This window comes from Geotrypetes seraphini, chromosome 10 (genome assembly GCF_902459505.1).
Source record: "Geotrypetes seraphini chromosome 10, aGeoSer1.1, whole genome shotgun sequence".
Lineage (NCBI taxonomy): Eukaryota > Metazoa > Chordata > Amphibia > Gymnophiona > Dermophiidae > Geotrypetes > Geotrypetes seraphini.
The window spans coordinates 100661409-100681999 of record NC_047093.1 but is presented as its reverse complement, the minus strand read 5'-3'; the positions used below and the strand labels follow the sequence as shown (position 1 = coordinate 100681999).

General features: G+C 42.2%; 1 protein-coding gene across 1 annotated transcript in view; it reads right to left on the bottom strand.

The window, feature by feature from the left end:
* The window catches only part of LOC117368181 (lipocalin-1-like), a 51817-nt gene that overhangs the window by 8188 nt on the left and 23038 nt on the right, over positions 1-20591 (bottom strand). The window contains exon 4 of the mRNA XM_033961567.1: positions 6655-6756. Within this exon, the coding sequence (XP_033817458.1) occupies positions 6655-6756 (102 nt within the window). The remainder of the gene's footprint in view (positions 1-6654; positions 6757-20591) is intronic.

Here is a 20591-nt window from a genome sequence, read left to right as displayed (position 1 = left end):
ACTCATTCACAGTTTTACTCTCCACCACCTAAGACATAAGACATAAGAGGACATAAGAGAAGTGGAAAGACAGTGGTCTAAGCTGAAAGGAGCGATAAAAATGGCTACGGACCTTTATGTAAAGAAAATCAATAAAAACAAAAGAAAAAGGAAGCCGATATGGTTCTCCAACCTAGTGGCTGAGAAAATAAAGGCGAAAGAGTTGGCGTTCATGAAATATAAAAAAACCCAAGAAGAGGAGAGCAGAAAGGACTACAGGGTGAAACTGAAAGAAGCCAAGAGAGAGATACGTTTGGCGAAGGCACAGGCGGAAGAACAAATGGCTAAAAATGTAAAAAAGGGAGATAAAAATTTTTTCAGATATATTAGTGAAAGGAAGAAGATAAAAAATGGAATTGCTAGGCTAAAAGATGCTGGGAACAAATATGTGGAGAGTGATGAGGAGAAAGCAAATGTGCTAAACAAATACTTCTGTTCTGTGTTCACAGAAGAAAATCCTGGAGAAGGACCGAGATTGTCCGGCAAAGTTACACGAGAAAATGGAGTAGATTCTGCGCCGTTCACGGAGGAGGATGTTTATGAGCAACTTGAAAAACTGAAGGTGGACAAAGCGATGGGACCAGACGGGATCCATCCCAGGATACTAAGGGAACTCAGAGAGGTTCTGGCGAGTCCTATTAAAGACTTGTTCAACAAATCTCTGGAGACGGGAGTGATTCCTGGGGATTGGAGGAGAGCGGATGTGGTCCCTATTCATAAAAGTGGTCACAGGGATGAAGCAGGAAACTACAGGCCGGTGAGCCTCACTTCAGTTGTTGGAAAAATAATGGAAGTGTTGCTGAAAGAAAGGATAGTGTATTTCCTTGAATCTAATGGGTTACAGGATCCGAGGCAACATGGCTTTACAAAAGGTAAATCGTGCCAAACGAACCTGATTGAATTTTTTGATTGGGTGACCAGAGAGCTGGATCGAGGACATATGCTAGATGTAATTTATTTGGATTTCAGCAAAGCCTTTGATACAGTTCCTCATAGGAGGCTGTTGAACAAACTTGAAGGGCTGAAGTTAGGACCCAAAGTGGTGAACTGGGTCAGAAACTGGCTGTCGGACAGACGCCAGAGGGTGGTGGTTAATGGAAGTCGCTCGAAGGAAGGAAAGGTGACTAGTGGAGTCCCTCAGGGTTCGGTGCTGGGGCCAATCCTGTTCAATATGTATGTAAGTGACATTGCTGAAGGGTTAGAAGGAAAAGTGTGCCTTTTTGCAGATGATACCAAGATTTGTAACAAAGTAGACACCGAAGAGGGAGTGGAAAATATGAAAAAGGATCTGCAAAAGTTAGAGGAATGGTCTAATGCCTGGCAACTAAAATTCAATGCAAAGAAATGCAGAGTAATGCATTTGGGGATTAATAATAGGAAGGAACCGTATATGCTGGGAGGAGAGAAGCTGATATGCACGGACGGGGAGAGGGACCTTGGGGTGATAGTGTCCGAAGATCTAAAGGCGAAAAAACAGTGTGACAAGGCAGTGGCTGCTGCCAGAAGGATTCTGGGCTGTATAAAGAGAGGCGTAGTCAGTAGAAGAAAGAAGGTGTTGATGCCCCTGTACAGGTCATTGGTGAGGCCCCACTTGGAGTATTGTGTTCAGTTTTGGAGACCGTATCTGGCGAAAGACGTAAGAAGACTTGAGGCGGTCCAGAGGAGGGCGACGAAAATGATAGGAGGCTTGCACCAGAAGACATATGAGGAGAGACTGGAAGCCCTGAATATGTATACCCTAGAGGAAAGGAGAGACAGGGGAGATATGATTCAGACGTTCAAATACTTAAAGGGTATTAACGTAGAACAAAATCTTTTCCAGAGAAAGGAAAATGGTAAAACCAGAGGACATAATTTGAGGTTGAGGGGTGGTAGATTCAGGGGCAATGTTAGGAAATTCTACTTTACGGAGAGGGTGGTGGATGCCTGGAATGCGCTCCCGAGAGAGGTGGTGGAGAGTAAAACTGTGACTGAGTTCAAAGAAGCGTGGGATGAACACAGAAGATTTAGAATCAGAAAATAATATTAAAGATTGAACTAGGCCAGTTACTGGGCAGACTTGTACGGTCTGTGTCTGTGTATGGCCGTTTGGAGGAGGATGGGCAGGGGAGGGCTTAAATGGCTGGGAGGGTGTAGATGGGCTGGAGTAAGTCTTAACAGAGATTTCGGCAGTTGGAACCCAAGCACAGTACCGGGTAAAGCTTTGGATTCTCGCCCAGAAATAGCTAAGAAGGAAAAAAAAAAAAAAAAAAAAATTTTTTAAATTGAATCAGGTTGGGCAGACTGGATGGACCATTCGGGTCTTTATCTGCCGTCATCTACTATGTTACTATGTTACCTCTCTCGGGAGCGCATTATGTTGTAATTTTACTGTTCTTAGGGAAATTAGAATGCCAGCTCCCCTTTTCTGGGCATCAAGTAGAGATAGACAAGAGAATCGGCCTGCTTGGATTAAGTGAGGTGACAGTCCTATGAAAAACCTATGGAGAGTAGGATGGCATGTGGTGGATAAAAGAATATGGGACTGAACTCTACAGTATACTGTACAGTATATTGTACCTAAAATACTGGTGCTGAAAACTCCTTTACCTAAGTGCTATTCCATAAAGCTCAGTTTATTTATTTATTTTAAAATTTTATATAATGCCTAATACTAAATTGTTTCCAGTAAAACATACATATAATAAAACAGACAGCATATAAATACATAAACTAGACTTTGTCTATCATTCTGTTAGTGGTACATTACATAGTCAACAAAGTGCAAGTGCTTCAAAACATAAAAAAGTCCAAATACATCATGAAAGGCAGTGTTTATGAATTTGGATTGGGATCATATGGACTTCAATGTTTTCTCAGTTTGGACTGCTGTCGAACATCATTGAACACTGGGATTCCAGCTGATTTTTCAATCAGTACATGATAAGTTATTATTTTCTGTATATATTATTTTCTATAAATATTTTTTCTGTTGGTATCAGACCACTGAAGATAGATCTGTTGATTACTTTTATGTCTTTAGTCCTTTCCACTGATGTTTTGAGAATTTCACTGTATTTATTACTATTATTAATTAAATCGTTTGTGATGTATATTGATTTATTGGATTCTCTTTATGAATCTGTATAGTTGCTTGAGAATCCATGCTTCTAGTTTTTAACCGTAATGGGAACATAAGTTGCCATTCTAAAATCAGCCAGTCCGGTAGATGCTCCAAGACTTCAGGAAGGATCCAATACATACACTGCCGCATTATGGTATTTATAGAAATTTGGAAAATTTACCCCAACCGCCAATTGTGGTTTTTGCAGAGATACTAAGGCAATTCTAGCATATTTACCCAGCCAAATAAATTTTGTAAGAATCCTATTCAACCTTTTATAAAAGGACCCTTCGAAATAAACTGGCAACATACTCATTTGGTAGCAAACTACAGGCAAAATCATAATTTTGATGGTTTAGACTTTCCCCCACCAAGAAAGATGTAATAGATTCCAATGCTCACACATTTCTTTGATTTACAATAATAAGGATTTTTCATTTACTGTCATTGTGTCTTCCAATGTTTTTTGAATCAAAATACCCAAATATTTTATACCTTCTTTCTTCCAATGGAATGGGAATGGATCAAGTAAAGCTTTTACACAGTGAACATTCAATTCAAGAACTTCTGATTTACTCCAATTTATTTTGTACCCAGAAAATTTGCCAAATCGATCAATCAATGCCAATAAATGTGGAATAGTAGAGTCAGGATTCTTCAAATGAAGCAAGATATCATCTATATAAGCAGAGATCTTATATTCCCGACCTGCATATGGAATTCCCTGTATCTCCTTTGCTTGCTGTATAGCCAACAAGGGTTCCAAAACAATGTTAAAAAGCAAAGGAGATAAAGGACACCCTTGTCTAACTCCCCTCTTCAGACAGAAACACTCCAAAAAAGTATTATTAATATATAGTCTGGCTGAGGTGAAACTATACAAGGTTTGAATCATTTGAATAAATCCGGATCCTATACCTAACCAATCCATAGCTTGATGTATGAAAGTCCATTCTACACGATTAAAGGCCTTCTCCACATCCAAAGAAACAGAGAAGGCCAGATCATCCATTGCTTTTGCTAAATATAGCATATGTAATGCCAATCTGGTATTATTTGAAGAATGTCTTTGAGCAACGAAATCCGTTTGGTCCATACCGATTATGTAAGGGAGAGCCTTGGCTAGTCTTAGAGCTAATAACTTAGCCAGGAGTTTTCCATCCATATTAATTAAAGAAATAGGCATGTAGTTTGAAGCCAACATGGGATCTTTATTTGGCTTTGGCAAACAATTGTTAAAAATTCCGCCATAGTACCAGAAATACAACCCTTAGTTAGTTGTGATTGATATAAATTTAGAAGATGAGGTAAAAGTGTAATTTGAAATGATTTAAAGAACTCTACTGTAAATCCATCACTACCCGGAGCGGATCCAACTCTGAGGGACTTCAATGCTGTCTGAAGCTCCTTAAGTGATATAGATACTTCAAGATTTCCTTTTATATGCTCGGGAATTTTTGGCCCATGAATTAATTTTAAAAATTCTATTCCTTCAATTTCTTTATTTGAATAAAGCTCAGAAGAATATAAAGCTTGGTAATAACCCAAAAATTGTTTTAAAACACTTCCAATTTGGGTATGAATTTTACCCCTTTCATCTGTAATGGCCACAATTTTAACTTTTCTCTTTTGTGCTTTAAGGTAATTAGCCAATAATCTTCCTGCTTTATTTGAGTTTCCATAATACAGAGCTTGTTGAGAAAACAAATCTTTCCTTGCCAATTTTGAGGAAATCTCATTATATTTATATTTAGCTTTCAAACGGGCCTGCAAAGTATTTTGTTCCCATTGTGAGGCCAATTGTGACTCTAAAGTCCGAATAGTTTGTTCTAAATTAGAAAATTCTAATTTTAGCATTTTCCTAGTATGCGCCGAATATGAAATTATTTGCCCTCTCATTGTAGCTTTGAAAGCATACCAAATGGTTTCCAAAGAGATTTCCTCCGAGGTATTAAGTTGAAAATGCTCATTCATTTTCATTTGAATTTCCTCCAGAAAGTTTGAATCTGCAAGCAATGTATTATTTGATTAAACTGATATTCAATCCAAATGCCAGCATGATCCGTCAAAAGGATCAGGTCTATGCTAGCCCTGAATTAAACTATCTGAGACAAATATATAATCAATTCTTGAAAATGAATTATGTACATGAGAGCAAAAAGTAAATTCATGAGCATTAAAATGAAAAAGCCTCCATATATCTTTTAATTCACATGACTACAAGATTTTCTAGACCTAGTGATTTTAATTGCTTACTAGGTTGTTTGTCCATGGATAATAGATCCATGACAGCATTGAAGTCTCTGGCCACAACTAAATTAGATGTAGCCATTGACAGAATTAATTGCTGGAGATTTTTGAAGAACTCGGCCTAATTTGAATTAGGAGCATAAATATTAAAAATTATCAGGGCATCATTTCCTGAAGTCATATCCACATGAAGCCATCTAGCCATAGGATGAGCTCGAGAATTACCAAATACAGCAGAACATTTATTATTAACTAGGATAGCCACAACAGCCTTTTCCACTACTGCAGGTGCAGAAAAACAGTATTTAACCCACCTCCCTACCAATTTGGCAGCCTCAATAAGTGAAAGGTGAGTTTCTTGCAAGAAAGAGACATCTGCCTCCTGTTGTTTCAAAACATTAAGAATTTTTTTTTCCTTTTAATGGGATGGTTGAGTCCATTGACATTTAATTAATATAATTTTAAAGCCATTTTGTGTTATTATAACAAATTAATAAATAATCCCTTAATTTCCCTTTAAACAAATAAATGTATAAAATTTTCCCCCACATCCAGGACCCTAAACTAAACCCTCCCCTCCTCCAACCCTAACCCATCCCCTCAAGTGTCTCATAAACTTGGGTGCATGCATAATGATTGGCAACCACCAACCTCCCCATGGCACTCCAGGTCTTCCCCAAACTTAAACCCTCTTATTTAATAGTTAAAAATAATTAAATTATGATTAGCTAACTATCATACTTTTAAATAGCATTATTAAGAATGAAATATTCAACTGAATAATAGGCATTGTAAATAAATAACAGCCATGAAAAATTTAAAAAAACAACCCTCAGGAATCACTATATCCATTCTAGATAATATATCTAACTTACCAAATACATAAAGGTAAATCGCATTATGAATTAAAATTCCTGACAGGTACAGGCATTCATTAAAAATTAAATGCATAAGACATCTCAAACGCAAATATCAGAGCAGGCCCTAAGAATCTGAGCCAGAGAGATATCTCTTGTGACATATAGCTGCATAAGACCCCTTTCCATCAGCTAGAGCAGTATATCGCACACTGTGTTGCCATAGCTTGACAAAGTTTGTGAGACACTGAGCTAGAGCATAGCTTGCCTCTAACATCTTCTTCAGAGACCATGAGATGCATTCAAATCTGAGTTTCAAGAGTAAATATGTCTGAAACTTAGATGGAAGGTATAGCATTATTCACTCTAGTAATGTAACACAAATCATTACTTTGTAACACTTACCAAGTAAAACCGGTATGATGTGTCCGTTATCCATCCGCATCATAATAGCATAATTGTTATAGTCTGTGTACACTACTCCCATCATGCACTCTATCCCATCACCTAAAGCAAAGGAAGCAAAGACATAGTTATAATAGCAGAAATTCATAACCAAGCCATTTTCATGTCTTCTATCTCCAGTAAATCTGAGGACAAAGCTCTTATTTTCACAGAATGTTGAAAAATTAGCAAATATATTGAATGGACTTCCAAATGGATGCAAAAATATACATTTTCACTAAGAAGAGACAAAATGAATCTATAGGAGTCTGGCAACTATACTGTAGACATGCTACTATGTACAAATAAAGGTCTTTCAAACAGAAGAGGATAGTCTTCAGTTTTAAGTAGTTGCATTCAATATTCAAAGAGATTTAAAAGGTCCAGAGAGGCTCTAGGCCATTTAAAATCAGCTATCTAGGGCGAACTGCAAATATTCAGCGGCACTTAACTAGTAAGTGTCTAAGCCAAAACCAGCTAACTTCCAGGGGCAGAGTTGGCATTAAGGGGGAATTTTATCAATCTATGCTACTGTTAAGATAGGTTATTTTACTATAAATTGTGCTATTTTAGCACAGAGTCCCATTTTATGCAATAAGATCTTGTGCTAAATTAGTGTAACTTGTGGTAAAATAACTAATCTTAACAGAGATTGAAGTTAAGGCCCTTAACCACATAAAATGGGCTGCATAAAAATCAGACCAGTCTTTATGTGGCTCGTCTTATGCAGTTAAGAGCTGAGTATTGCACTTAACTGCATAAATTTTAGCTGGCAACATTGAATATCCAGCAATACAGTCGCTGGAGATCAGAAAAACGCTGACTGCTGCCAGCTGAATATCGAACAGTATATATTTAATTAACTCTGGTTGTGTTTAAAAACTATTGATACTAAGAGTGCACTCTATATATTTTAACAGTAGAAAGTTATTAAGTGTGACACCTCATGAACTCATAAAGAACAGAAGCATGGCTGTGGAGAGAGCTGCATCATTTCTTTTTGTCATTTATATGGGAAGAAAAGTGGCAGAAAGCCAGAAAAATCTTGGAGGCTGTGTCTAATAATTCTAGATGACACTAGCTTTAACCGCAGGTTCTTGCTGGATAGCCAGCTAGACCTAAAGTCATCAGGACACACGCTGGACATTATATCTTCAAACCCCCCTACACTTATAACAGAAACCAACTGGACAACAGCGCCGCCCTCCCCAGTAGGGATAGGGGAAGATCCTGCCACGCAGAACAGAGGGCTTGAATTTTGTCAATAGCAGCCAAGACATTACATTTGTACATAACCCTGGGGTCCGTGTGCAGGTATCTACCAAGATACCGCATCGGTTTGCGTATCGGAGGGATCTGTAGACCAGTGTGCCAGGGTTCCCAACCAAGTCCCATCAAAGGTAACAATTCGGATTTCTCACAGTTCACTTTAAGACCTGAAAGTACCCCAAACTCAGACACCAACCACAGTGCCTCCGATAAGTGAGGTAATGCAAACGAGGTAATGCGACACTCTGCCCTCCCTATTTGGATACCACGGAGTGCAGAGCTAGAGCGGATCTTAATAGCTAGCGGCTCGATGGCTAAGACAAACAACAGAGGAGAGAGGGGACAGCCCTGACGCGTCCCCCGACAAAGCAGGAAGGACTGCGAAAGTCCTCCATTGATAATGAGGCACGCTTGCGGATTCATGTAAAGGCTTTGAATCCAAGTGAGGAAGGTCCGTTCATGCCGTATTCCCACATCACCCAAAAAAGGTACTGCCAGGATATACTGTCAAAGGCCTTTTCCATATCGAGCCCAACAATTGCGGATGTGCCCCCTCCCTGTGCTCGTGAAACGCCATCAGCGCCTTAAGAAGATTCAGTGAGGCATAACGCTGGGGAACAAACCCTACTTGGTCATCCCCAATGAGCTGAGGCAGGAATACATTCAAACGAGCTGCCAAAATAGAGGCTAGCAACTTAACATCCTGGTTTAACAAGGAGATCGGGTGATAGGAGCCAACTTGTGTGGGGTCCTTCCCGGGTTTCGGGAGCAAGGTGATATGAGCTAGATTGCTCCAAGGGCCCGAAGAGGTGGTGGATAGGAAATTGAAATAGTTTCCCAGGCAATCAGATCAGGCAATAGTATGTAATATTCCGGGCCAAACCCATCGGGGCCTGGAGATTTAGTAAGTTTCAGCTTCTTGATCCCCAGCCGAATTTCCTCCAAAGAGATAGAGGCATTCAGCTGCTCTGCCTGGGCCCCAGAAAGTCTCAGAAGGCATAAGTCCTGGAAAAAATGATCCCGGTCCGCTTCTGTAAAGACCCTCCTCGTGTAGAGTGCACTATAGAATTCCACAAATTGCTCCCGAATATGAGCTTCCTGAGTAAAGCTTTCTCCCTGAGAATTCTTCACCAAACGAATAATTTGTTTTTTCCTATAGGGCCTGACCAAATTCGCGAGAAGTTTGCCCGCCTTTCCGCCCCACTGATAGAGACAAAATTTCAGATAATTGATATCCTGGCGGGCTCGTTGATCCAAAATCTCATTAATCTGGGAACGCAGAGATTTAATTTGCTGGCTGTCTGTCCCTGTCAAGGTCACTCGATGACGCTTACGCAACTCTGCCATTTGCTCTGACAGAGCAAGAGTTTCTCCCTCTGCTGTTTTCGAGTAGTGGCCACATATTGAATGATGTGTCCCCGCAACACCACCTTAGAAGCGGCCCAGAACACCGCCGGGTCGACATCGGAAGTGTTGTTATACGAATCGTATTCCAGCCACTGGGCTCGCAAATACTCATAGAACTGCTTATCATAATATAAAGCTGTAGGAAACCGCCAGGAGCTATCCCCCCGCTGTTCCGTAACCGCCATTGTCAGCACTACTGCCGAGTGGTCCGAGAGTGTAGTATCTTCAATAGTAACCTTGTCCACCCTAGGAAATAGAGCAGTGGACACCAGAACATAGTCCAATTGGGAATACATGGAATGAGGACAGAAGTAAAATGTATACTCTCTGTCAAATGGATGAAGAGTTCTCCAAGTATCCACTACTGCTAAGTGAGCACAGAGAAAATCCACACCCCGATGCATAGTATTCGGAGGCCGCGGCTTGGCAGGAGAGCAATCCATAGTAAAGTCAGCTGTAAAGTTAAAATCTCCACCCACAACCAATCGATAGGTAGGATATTGTGCTATAATACCCAACAGCCCCGAGTAAAAGCTATGGCTATAGACATTCGGGGCATACAGATTACAGAAGAGGAACTGGAAGCCCCAGAGTTCCCCTAAGACCAGAACATAACGACTGTCTTTATCCTGAATGGTCTTATGAATGTAAAGGGGTAATTGTTTGTGAACCAAAATGGCCACCCCCCATTGTCTACCATTATATGCAGAGTATTTCACATCCCCAACCCACTCCCTGCGCAGCTTCTCATGTTCATCGCTAGTAAGGTGGGTTTCCTGAAAGAAAGTAACGTTGGTATGATGTTTCCAAAGCCAAGTAAGAATTTTCTTGCGTTTTATAGGAGAGTGGATACCGTCAACATTAAGAGTAATCACATTCAAATTAACCATAGCTGTTTAACATAAAAAGCCACCATTGCAGCCACATGATGCAATGAAAAAAACTGGCTAGAGACCAGACCCCCCAGCTAGGCTTTACTCTAGGTGAAAACAGCGCTCCCTCGGTCCCTCTGGCTCCTGGTCTGCCAATTCCCTACCCCCCAGCTCCCTCTCAAACCCACACAATCCACTCCCCAATCACCCACAGCCATACAACACACACACACCCCCTAGCCCGTCTCCCCACCCCACCCTCCCGGAGAGTCGTCTCCCAACCTTCCAAACCCCTTGCTCCCAGAAAAACTGCATGCACTCAACCTCTTATCCCCTCTCCCAAATCCGTGCCCATTATAAACCAAAGAGAAAAGGTCCTACCCAAGGCCTGTCTCTCTCCCTACTCAACCCCTAACCATCCAGGAGCTACCCAAACTACAGCAAAAGAGGGGAACTCCCTCCCCAACAGAGCTCCCAAACCTTTACATCTACAAACCTATCCCCAACTAGGCCCCCAACTCCCCCCCTGCCTTACTAACCTGTTCTCCAGCTAAACAGAAGACCCCCAGAAAAATTGTATGCAATCAACCTCTTATCCCCTCTCCTAAACCCGTGCCCATTACAAACCAAAGAGAAAAGGTCCCACCCAAGGCCTGTCTCTCTCCCTACTCAACCCCTAATCATCCAGGGGCTAGCCAAACTACAGCAAAAGAGGGGAATCCCCCCTCCCCAACAGAGCTCCCAACCCTTTACATCTACAAACCTATCCCCAACTAGGCCCCCAACTCCCCCCTGCCTTACCAACCTGTTCCCCCGCTAAACAGAAGATCCCCAGACCCACTCCAAAATCCAAACAGGGAGCCTCCCTCCACCCGAGCGAGCCAAGGAAAAGCCCCCAGGGCCAATGGGCAGGCTCCCCCACCCTCCCTCAGAAAAAAAGGAAAAAGGGGTTCCTCCGTACAAAAGAGAAGAACTCCCCACAAGCAGATGAGGTGTCCGTGGCTGCCATATAGCATAGGTGGTAAGCAATATAATATCAAAGGGGCAACTGTACAGGTAAATAACATTGAAACCCCTGGCATACCTAATAAGGCCTAGGTAGAATTAACATGTGCTGAGACATTCCCCCCCACCCTTCCTGGTAGCCCCATCCATCCCAAACTCCCCAATCCTAGTAAAAGAGCAAAGTCCGAAACAAAGGTAGAGAAAGGACAGTTAATAAGAAAATGGGAGGGGGGGATGCCAAGAGAAAGCCCGCAGGAGCCTCCAATACGTCCAGGGGTACAAACAGCATCCTTTGGGCCCACGCAACGAGTAAGAAAAAGAGCAGAGAGAAAGAAAGAATCCATAGAACAAAGCAGACAGAATCCCAAAAACTTAACTGAGTGCAGAGAAGGGGTAAGGATAAAAACAGGAAAAGGAAAAAGGAAGAAAAAACAATAAAGTTAGAGAATCAGAAAACAACAACCAGGAAAAGAAGAAGGAGAGCCTGGCTAGCAGGGCAATCTGTCGCCAGGAAAACAGCGCCTAGCGGGGCACTAGTCCACTCGCCGTCCTCCCAGTCAAGGACAGGGCGGCTATGACTGCATCCTCCGGATGGCCAGTCCAACAGACCCCTCGAGAAGACACAAGGCACCATCAGGCAGGAACACTGGGGTGCCCCGACTGCAGGTAACTGCTACCGGGCTCACAAAAAGGGGAAGCAAGAAAAAAGGAAAGAAGAACACTGTAGCAGGGGCCAGAGCAGGCCCAGCAGCAACCCCTGCCAAGATGGAAGAAGAGATGCGAAGGCAAGGAGAGAAAGTCAAAAGAATGGTGAATAAAGGGTCTGTCCCTGTCTGGCAAAGTATACTGCAGGCCCTAGGCATCATAGGACCGCTGTCCTAATCCCCCAGGGGAGTCAGGAAGGCTCAACAGGATCCGTGGAAGTCTCAGGAACCCAACAGTCAGCCCGGCAATCCCTCTAGGAAGGTGCATATCTCCGCAGGGGTAGAGAAATATAGTACCCGGTTTTCATGGTGCACCCGAAGCTTGGCTGGGTATTGTAGGGCAAAGCGCATCTGTCGCTGGTGAAACTGAGTACAATATGGGGCCATCGCCCGCTGTTGCTCCGACACCCGTGGGGAATAGTCCTGAAATAGCAGGAGTCTTTGTCCCTCATAGGAAAGAGTTCCTTTCAATTTATAGCTGGTAATTATCTGATGTTTGTCAGCAAAGTTAAGCAGGCGAGCAATCACCGGGCACGGACTGTTGTCCCCATCTCGATGTGTCCCCAACCAATGTTCCCGCTCGACAAACAGAGGTGCACCGCCGGTGTCCTTGCCCAGCCCCCCAGGCAACCAGGTGGAAATCAAAGCTGACAAAGCCACGGTGGTAAAGGACTCAGGCAGGCCAATTAGTTGGATATTATTCCTATGGCTGCAGTAGTCCAGGTCTTCCGCCCATTTCTCCAGACAACGGCACTTCTCTTCAAGAGATTGGGCCCCTGCCTCTAAAGCTCCCACGTGATCCTCCTGGGCAGACACGCGATCTTCCACGTGTTGCAAGCGGGTAGCCTGCCACTTCACTGTGTCCTTCATACCATCAACCGTTGATTGTAGCCGGATAAGCTTATCATCAAGAAAAGCCGTAAGATGTTTTTTTAATTCTTCGATTGCATCGGCTTGCAAAGTAATCGTCGGGCTACTGGGTGCTCATGCAGGGGAAGGAGTCGCTACCATCTTGGCAGGAGTAAAAGGGCCTCTCAGGATCTTGGCAGCCTTTGAAGCTTATGCCAGCATAACGCACAACCCCAGCAAAAAGGGTAACAGCAGATAGCCTGCCACTTGCCCCAGCCAGCAGAAGAAAGATCAGGCAGTCAAAAACCGAAATAAGCAGAGTAAAGCAAATAATATGGCTCCGGGGTCAGGAGAGGGATTGAAAAGCGTCCTCTCCAGCTGAGTGCATCACGTGACCCCCACCCCCCATCCTCATTGATTTCAACCTCCACCTCCCAATTACTGTGGATATTTTATTGTTAATAATAATAAAGTTTAGTGAGCTATCTGACGTCAGCTTTCAACTCATTTTAAAATGAGGCTGCTCTAGACTGCAGCCATTAGAGTTGTGAGCAGAGAGTAGGAACTGCCGACTAAAAAAAAAAGTAGTGATAATGTGGATGATAGGGAGCATACATTGAAGCATTTTTTAGGTTGACAGTTCATGTTAAGTAGGGGTTTTTTGAAAATTTCTTCTAGATTTTGTCCAGTGCCCTGACGCAGCAAAAAGCGGGCAGCCTTCGTCGGCAACAGACAGCTGATTTGTATAGCTAAGTAATTTTACTATATAAGAGTATTACTATATAAGAGTATTTTTGGGAAATTAAATACAAACAGTTAAGATTAAAAATAATAATAAAATATTATAGTAATTGGGAGGTGGAGGTTGAAACCAATGAGGAGTCACAAGGAGTGGGATTTGAACCCACATCTCTCTCTGTCCCTCCATGAGTTCAACTTTTCTTCCTCTCTTTTCCACCCCCATTGGCAACATGCCTCCCTGTCTCTCTCTCACTGTCCACTCATTCCCTCCCTAGTTGCAAAGGGAGTGGGGAAAGAGAGAGAAAGATCCAGGGTGCATCTCTTCCACTCTCTCTACTGCCACATCCAACATTTCTCTCTCCTTTCCACTAGTCCATTTCTTTCTCTCTGCCTCCTGCACGCTTTCTCTTCTCCAGTCTTCATTCCCTCCCCCTCTATGAGTCCAACTTTTTACTCTCTGCCCTCTCCTTCCCCTGAGTGTAACATTTCTCCTTCCCTTCTTTCTGCCCTCGTCTATCTTTCACTCTCTCCATCCTCGTCTATTTCTCACTCTCTCCATGAGTCCAACACTTTCTGCCTCCTGCATGTTTTCTCTCTTTCTCCTCGCCCCTTCCCTCAATTGTGACATCCCTCCTTCCCACTCCCCAGTCCATCTCTCCCCACCCCAATCACAACATGTTTTCTCCCCATGTCCCATTTCTCTCTCTCTTCCACACCATGTCCATTTCTCCCTCTCTCATCACTCTCACTCAACCTGCAACAATTTTCCTTCCTTCCCACCCCCCATTCCCACTCACAACTAATATGCTATCTCCCCATGCACCATCTCACCCTCCCCTCCAGCATGCAACACTTTTCCTTTCCTTCCCCTTCTCCTTCAAGTCCAGCAGCACCTTTCCCTTCCCCTCCTCTTCTGCCAGGTCCAGCAGCACCTCTTCTCCCTTCCCTTTCCCTCCCCCATGTCTAGCAGCATTTCTCCTTCTCCCCATGTCCAGCAGTACCTCTTCTCCCTTCCCCATGTCCAGCAGTACCTCTTCTCCCTGTCCAGCAGTACCTATTTTCTCCCTAGTGGCAGCTCACTGTGTGCTTTTAACTTCCCCATGCTGCTGCCGCTAGCGTTAGTTTAGCCGCGGTTCCATCAGGAAGCCTTGGGGCCTTTGCTAGGCTTGCCTGCCTCCGAAGATGCAACTTCCTCTTTCATCGGAAGTGGTCTGGCCTAGAAAAGGCCCCAAGCCTGCCTGATGGAACCGTGGCTAAACTAACACTAGCGGCAGCTGCATGGGGAAATTATAAGCACGCAGTGAGCTGCCGCTAGGAAGAGGACAAGTACTGCTGAGCCTGCGATTCCATCAGGCTGTCTCGGGGCCTTTGCTATTCCAGCTCACCTAAAGTGAAAAGTTCCTTTTCATCGGAGGTGGGCTGACCTAGCAAAGGTGAGCTGCTGCTGCTGTTCGGGGAGGGAGAGGGAGGCTGGGGAGAGAAGACAAGGAAGGCGGGAGATATGCGATGGCAGGAGGGAGACATACAACGCCAGCGCTGCATACCCCCTACAAGCTGCTTGCGTACCCCAACAGATCTCCGAGAATCTCAGCGAGAGAGAAAATTAGAAGTCCTTGAGCATGCGCAAATGCATGATCAAGGCCAGCAGAAGCAGGAAGATCTTCTAGCGGCACCAGCCCATCCTGTGGGCTGCGTGCCGGTGCCAGGTGGGGGGTGCCATTTTGCACGGGGGGGGGGGTGCCGATTCGAGTGGAGGGGCCTTTGCAAGTGGAGGGAGCGATGCCGGTTATCGGGGGGGTGCTCGCAAATCAAGTCAACACTTGGTTTGCGAGACAAGTTTTGCGAGAATGTTTTGCTCGTCTTGCAAAACACTCGCAAAACGGGTTACTCGCAAACTGAGATTTGACTGTAAAATCATTTCCTTACCTTCGTTGCCTTCCTCCCTCCATGTGCCTTCCCTTCATCACGGCAGTTGGGTGAGGTTGGGTGTCCTGCCCTCTTTTGTTTACAAACAATGCCTTGAGCAAGCCAGCTGTCGCTCTTGTCTTCTTTCCCCTCTGCAAGAAACATACCAGCACTCCCACCTGGATGTTTTATGCTGCCCGCGGCTGGCTCCCTCTTCCTCACTGCCTGCAGCGGCTGCAGAGCTGAGATTTACCACCACTACTTGCTCCATAGAAAGAGAGAAAAGCATGAATAAAGTTCTGATTTCCTCTCCTATCCCTGTGGCTCTTCCTCACTTCCCCTCTTCCTCACAACCAAAAACACTCAGAACGAATTAAAATGTGGACTCATTAACGCGAGATCTATCAAATCTAAATATCATCTTCTAAAGGATAAAATCATTCAAAACAATCTGCACATTCTTTTCATTACTGAAACATGGCTCGCCGATGGTGAGGAAGCATACTTGTCCTATTGCTGTCCCACAAATTATGATTATCTTTTCATCCACCGCCATAACCGCAAAGGTGGTGGGTTAGCAGCTATTTTTCAAAATAACCTACTAAACCTTTACGATCATTCCACCAAGGATGCCACTATTGAATACCTACATCTTAAATGTACCTCCAATGATAAACTTGATTTTTTATTACTTTATGTGCCCCCTCCCTTAGGTCAAAATAAATTTGCTCTTCTTCAAGACATCCTGACAGACTTTTGTTCATCAACAACCTTTCCTTTCATTTTAGGAGACTTCAATATTCACTTTGATAGCATCGCAGATTCATATACTAAAGATCTACTGAATACTTTAATCCCACTAAACTTATACCCAAAAATTGATGAACCAACACACAACGCAAATCACACAATTGACATGATCTTCACCCCTCAATCTCATTATCACAATTTTTCCGATCTAACTATCACTCCTGTCCCTTGGTCAGACCACTATTTCATTTCTTTTTCTATGACACTAAGTAAATTAAGATTATCTCAATTACCACCCAAAATAAAAACTATTTCCTGTCGAGACTATTCAAAACTGGATAACATAGACATTACTTCTACTATTGACTCATCTATTCTTACTCCCTCTTCAATCTCTTTAGAAAATATTTTAATTACTTGGAATCGATCTTTGTTATCCATGTTAGATAACAATGCCCCTTTAATTACAAAATCCATTTCAACACGAAAACTGTCAAATCCCTGGTTTTCAAGCGAACTACACACGATAAAACGTCAATTACGTTCATTGGAAAGAAAATGGAGACACAACAAAACTCTATCAAACCTTCAAATTTATAAGGATAATATTATATATTACAAGGATAAAATTAATAATGCAAAAAAGACATATTATTCCAACAAAATTGACAAAGCCAAAAATCTTCTTCACTATTCAATATTTTAAAAACAATAGATTCAAAAAATAAAATAAATACTACTAGCCATAACTCTACATTAACAGCACAAGATCTCTCTAACGCCTTTATCCAAAAAATTACTAACATTCGAAATTCCTTTACTACAAATACAAATATTAATACGACTAACATAGACCAAATTAAATCTGTCCCTATAGCAAGATGTTCAAATTTCAAAATCCCTTCCATTACAGACTTAGAATCTCTGTTTCAACAAATTAACCTAAAAAATTCTGGTTTTGAGATCATCCCACCTTACTATTTAAAAAAACATATCTCTCATTTTGGACCATTCATTCACTCAATAATTCAGAAGAGTTTAATGACAGCGACCGTTCCCCCTCTTTGGAAAACTGCAACCATCACTCCTATCATCAAAGATCATAATACCAGCATAAATGATCCAACTAATTATCGGCCAATAGCTAATTTGCCTTTCTTGGGAAAACTTACAGAGAAACTCATATTCAATCAACTCTCTGATTTCATAGAGAGCACTAATGCACTCCATCCAAATCAAACAGGGTTTAGAAAATTCCATAACACAGAATATTCTCTAATAGGGCTAATTTCAAATATTCAATATCATTTAGACCATCACAAATCCGTCATCCTTTTTTCTTTAGATATTTCAGCAGCGTTCGACACCATAGATCATGACTTACTGTTACAAAGACTAGAATCCATAGGCATAACAGATAATGTCTTAAATTGGTTTACTTCATATCTTGCCGATCGCACTTCCTCTGTTAAATTTAAAAACGAAATGTCTATATCTCATTCTTCCACATTTGGCATCCCTCAAGGATCCATCTTATCTCCTCTTCTGTTTAATATATTTCTTTCTCCACTGTTAAGCATTTGTCAATCTATAGGCTTTACCCCATTTGCATACGCTGATGACGTTCAACTTATACATCCCTTAGATCCTAAATGCGATAATGAAATCAAATCCATTAATCACAAATTAGAAATAATTCATTCTTGGCTTAACACAAACAAATTGGCTCTTAACATAAAGAAGACGAAAGCCGTATTATTTACTTGGAGGAACGATATAACTTTGTCAATCCCATTCATTCTTAACAACACCACACTAAATTTAGTTCCTTCAGTTAAGATTTTTGGCGTATTAATTGATGAAAAATTCACTTATCACGATCATATTTCTCTTACGGTTAAAAACTGTTTTTATAAATTACGCCGTATTAGATCAATATCCAAATTTCTGACCCCTAAATCTATCACAATATTAATTCATTCATTAGTAATATCGAAACTCGATTACTGCAATTCTCTCTTTCTCAACATATCATTAAAAGAAAAAAGGAGATTACAATTGATTCAAAATACTGCAATAAAATTAATATACAATGCAAAGAAATATGATCATGTTTCTCCGTTGTTAATAGATTCTCATTGGCTACCTATTAGCCATAGAATCACATTTAAAATAATTATACTCATCTTTAAAACTTTAGCATGCGGTGAACCTCAATTCATATCAAGACTCTTAATACCTTATAATACACAACGCTCACTTCGCTCTTCCAACCAGAATCTTCTTTCAGTACCATCCCTAAAAATCATTGGTAGAAGAAGGGCCGACATTTTTTCGGTGACAGGTCCCCTATGGTGGAACGCCCTTCCCCAATACATTCGTAATGAAAAAGATATTTTAATATTTAAAAAACTTTTAAAATCTTATTTATTTAGAGATGCTTTTAATGTTTAAAGAATAATAAATTTAAAATTGCTGAGGTTATTACTCCCCTTTACCTATTGTCATTTCCTTTATTCTACCCCAAACAAAAATTGTAACTATTATCTTTTCCTTCCCAACTGTATGTTTGTTTAAGTTAAATGTTTCTTAGTTAAAATGTTAACCCCTTTTTACTTGATATATTTTTGCTATGTACATCGCTTAGTGATTATAATAGGCGATTAATCAAATTGTGTTAATAAACTTGATAAACTTGATAAACTCACTGCCGGTCCATGGCCAAAACGTGCATCGAGCCTAAGACAAGTGCACAAAGACACATACAGCGGCTCAATGTGCATCCTGCGCATCATCTGGAAGCCTTCCCTCCAACATTGCAACATCAGAGAGAAGGCTGCCGGTTCTGGTGCAGGATGCGCGTAGGAGCCACCGCCCACACCTTTGTGCATTGATCTCCTCAGGCCTGAGGCACGTTCCGGCTACGGACCGGCAGGAAATTTCTGAAGACCGGCATCGGTCTATGGACTGGTGGTTGAAGAACACTGATCTACACACAGGAGCCTGAATATTTTCAAGCCAGTATGGGATGGTTTAATTGTTTTCAAAAATGATTCAGTATTTCTCTACATGGAGAGACAGCATCTGCTGACAAAGAAGCTGCTGAAAAATACCCCAAGACCTTCAGGGACATTATAGAGGAGAAGGGTTATAAGCCCGAGCAAGTTTTCAACATGGATGAGACAGGCTTGTTCTGGAAGAAGATGCAGTCCAGAACTTACATCATGATGGACAAAGCAAAAGGCACAGAAGGACAGAGTGACACTCATTATGTGTGGCAATGCTGCTGGTTACATGATGAAACCAGGACTCAACTACGAATCAGCGAACCCTAGAGCCCTAAAAAATAAAAATAAAAACCTGCTGCCAGTCCACTGGATGCACAACCCAAAGGCCTGGATTACCAAAATCCTAGCTTCAAACTGGTTTCACCAGTTCTTCATCCCTCAAGCCAAGGATTACCTCCATGATTTAGGCATGGACTTCCATGTGTTCCTCATTATGGCTAATGCTGGCGGCCACCCTTTGGATTTGTATTAAGAGGGAGTCCAGATTGAGTTCCTCCCTCCCAACACCACCTCCCTCATCCAACCTCTGGACCAAGGGGTAATCCATGCCTTCAAGGCTCTTTATACCCAAAATTCTCTCCAACACCTTGTGGATGCAATGGACGTGGATGATAATTTTACATTAAAGGGTTACTGGCGTAACTTTACAATCGCAATGTGCCTGTCAGTCATCCAAGCTGCTCTTAAGGAGATGAAAAAGGAAACCCTCAACGCATGCTGGAAGAAGCTATGGCCAGAGTATGTCCATGACTACAAGGGCTTCTCACCAGAAGAAATTCATCATGAGGCTGTCATTAAGGCCATAGAACTGGCAAAGATATTAGGTGGTGAAGGATGTGACGACATCACTCAAGATTAAGTCAACAATCTCATCGATGCCCACTCTGAACCCCTGATGGACGAGGATTTGTTGGAGTTAACGAAGTCTGTCAGCGAAGATGAAGGGGAAGCCACAGATCCACAGCAAGAGGAGGAGGAGCAGGGTCTGACATTGGAACGTCTGTCCCAGATTATTAGGACAGCAAGGGAGTTGCAAGGGATGATTGAAGCATGGGATCCCTATATGGTTCGGGCTCTCAAAGTTAATAATGGCATCGATGCTTCCATTCAGACATATAAAACCTTCCTTGCCACCATGAAACAACGACAGCAACTTCCCATCACAGTGTTCCTCAAACCTATCAAGGAAAGCCAGCACAAAACCGCACCAGAAGAAGACCTGTCAGAAGATATGACTTCTGAAGCACCTGAAAAAGGGGCGCCACCCGAGGAGCTATAAATCCTTTTCTTTGCTGCTTTGCTGCGCATACCTTCATCATTATTGGTGA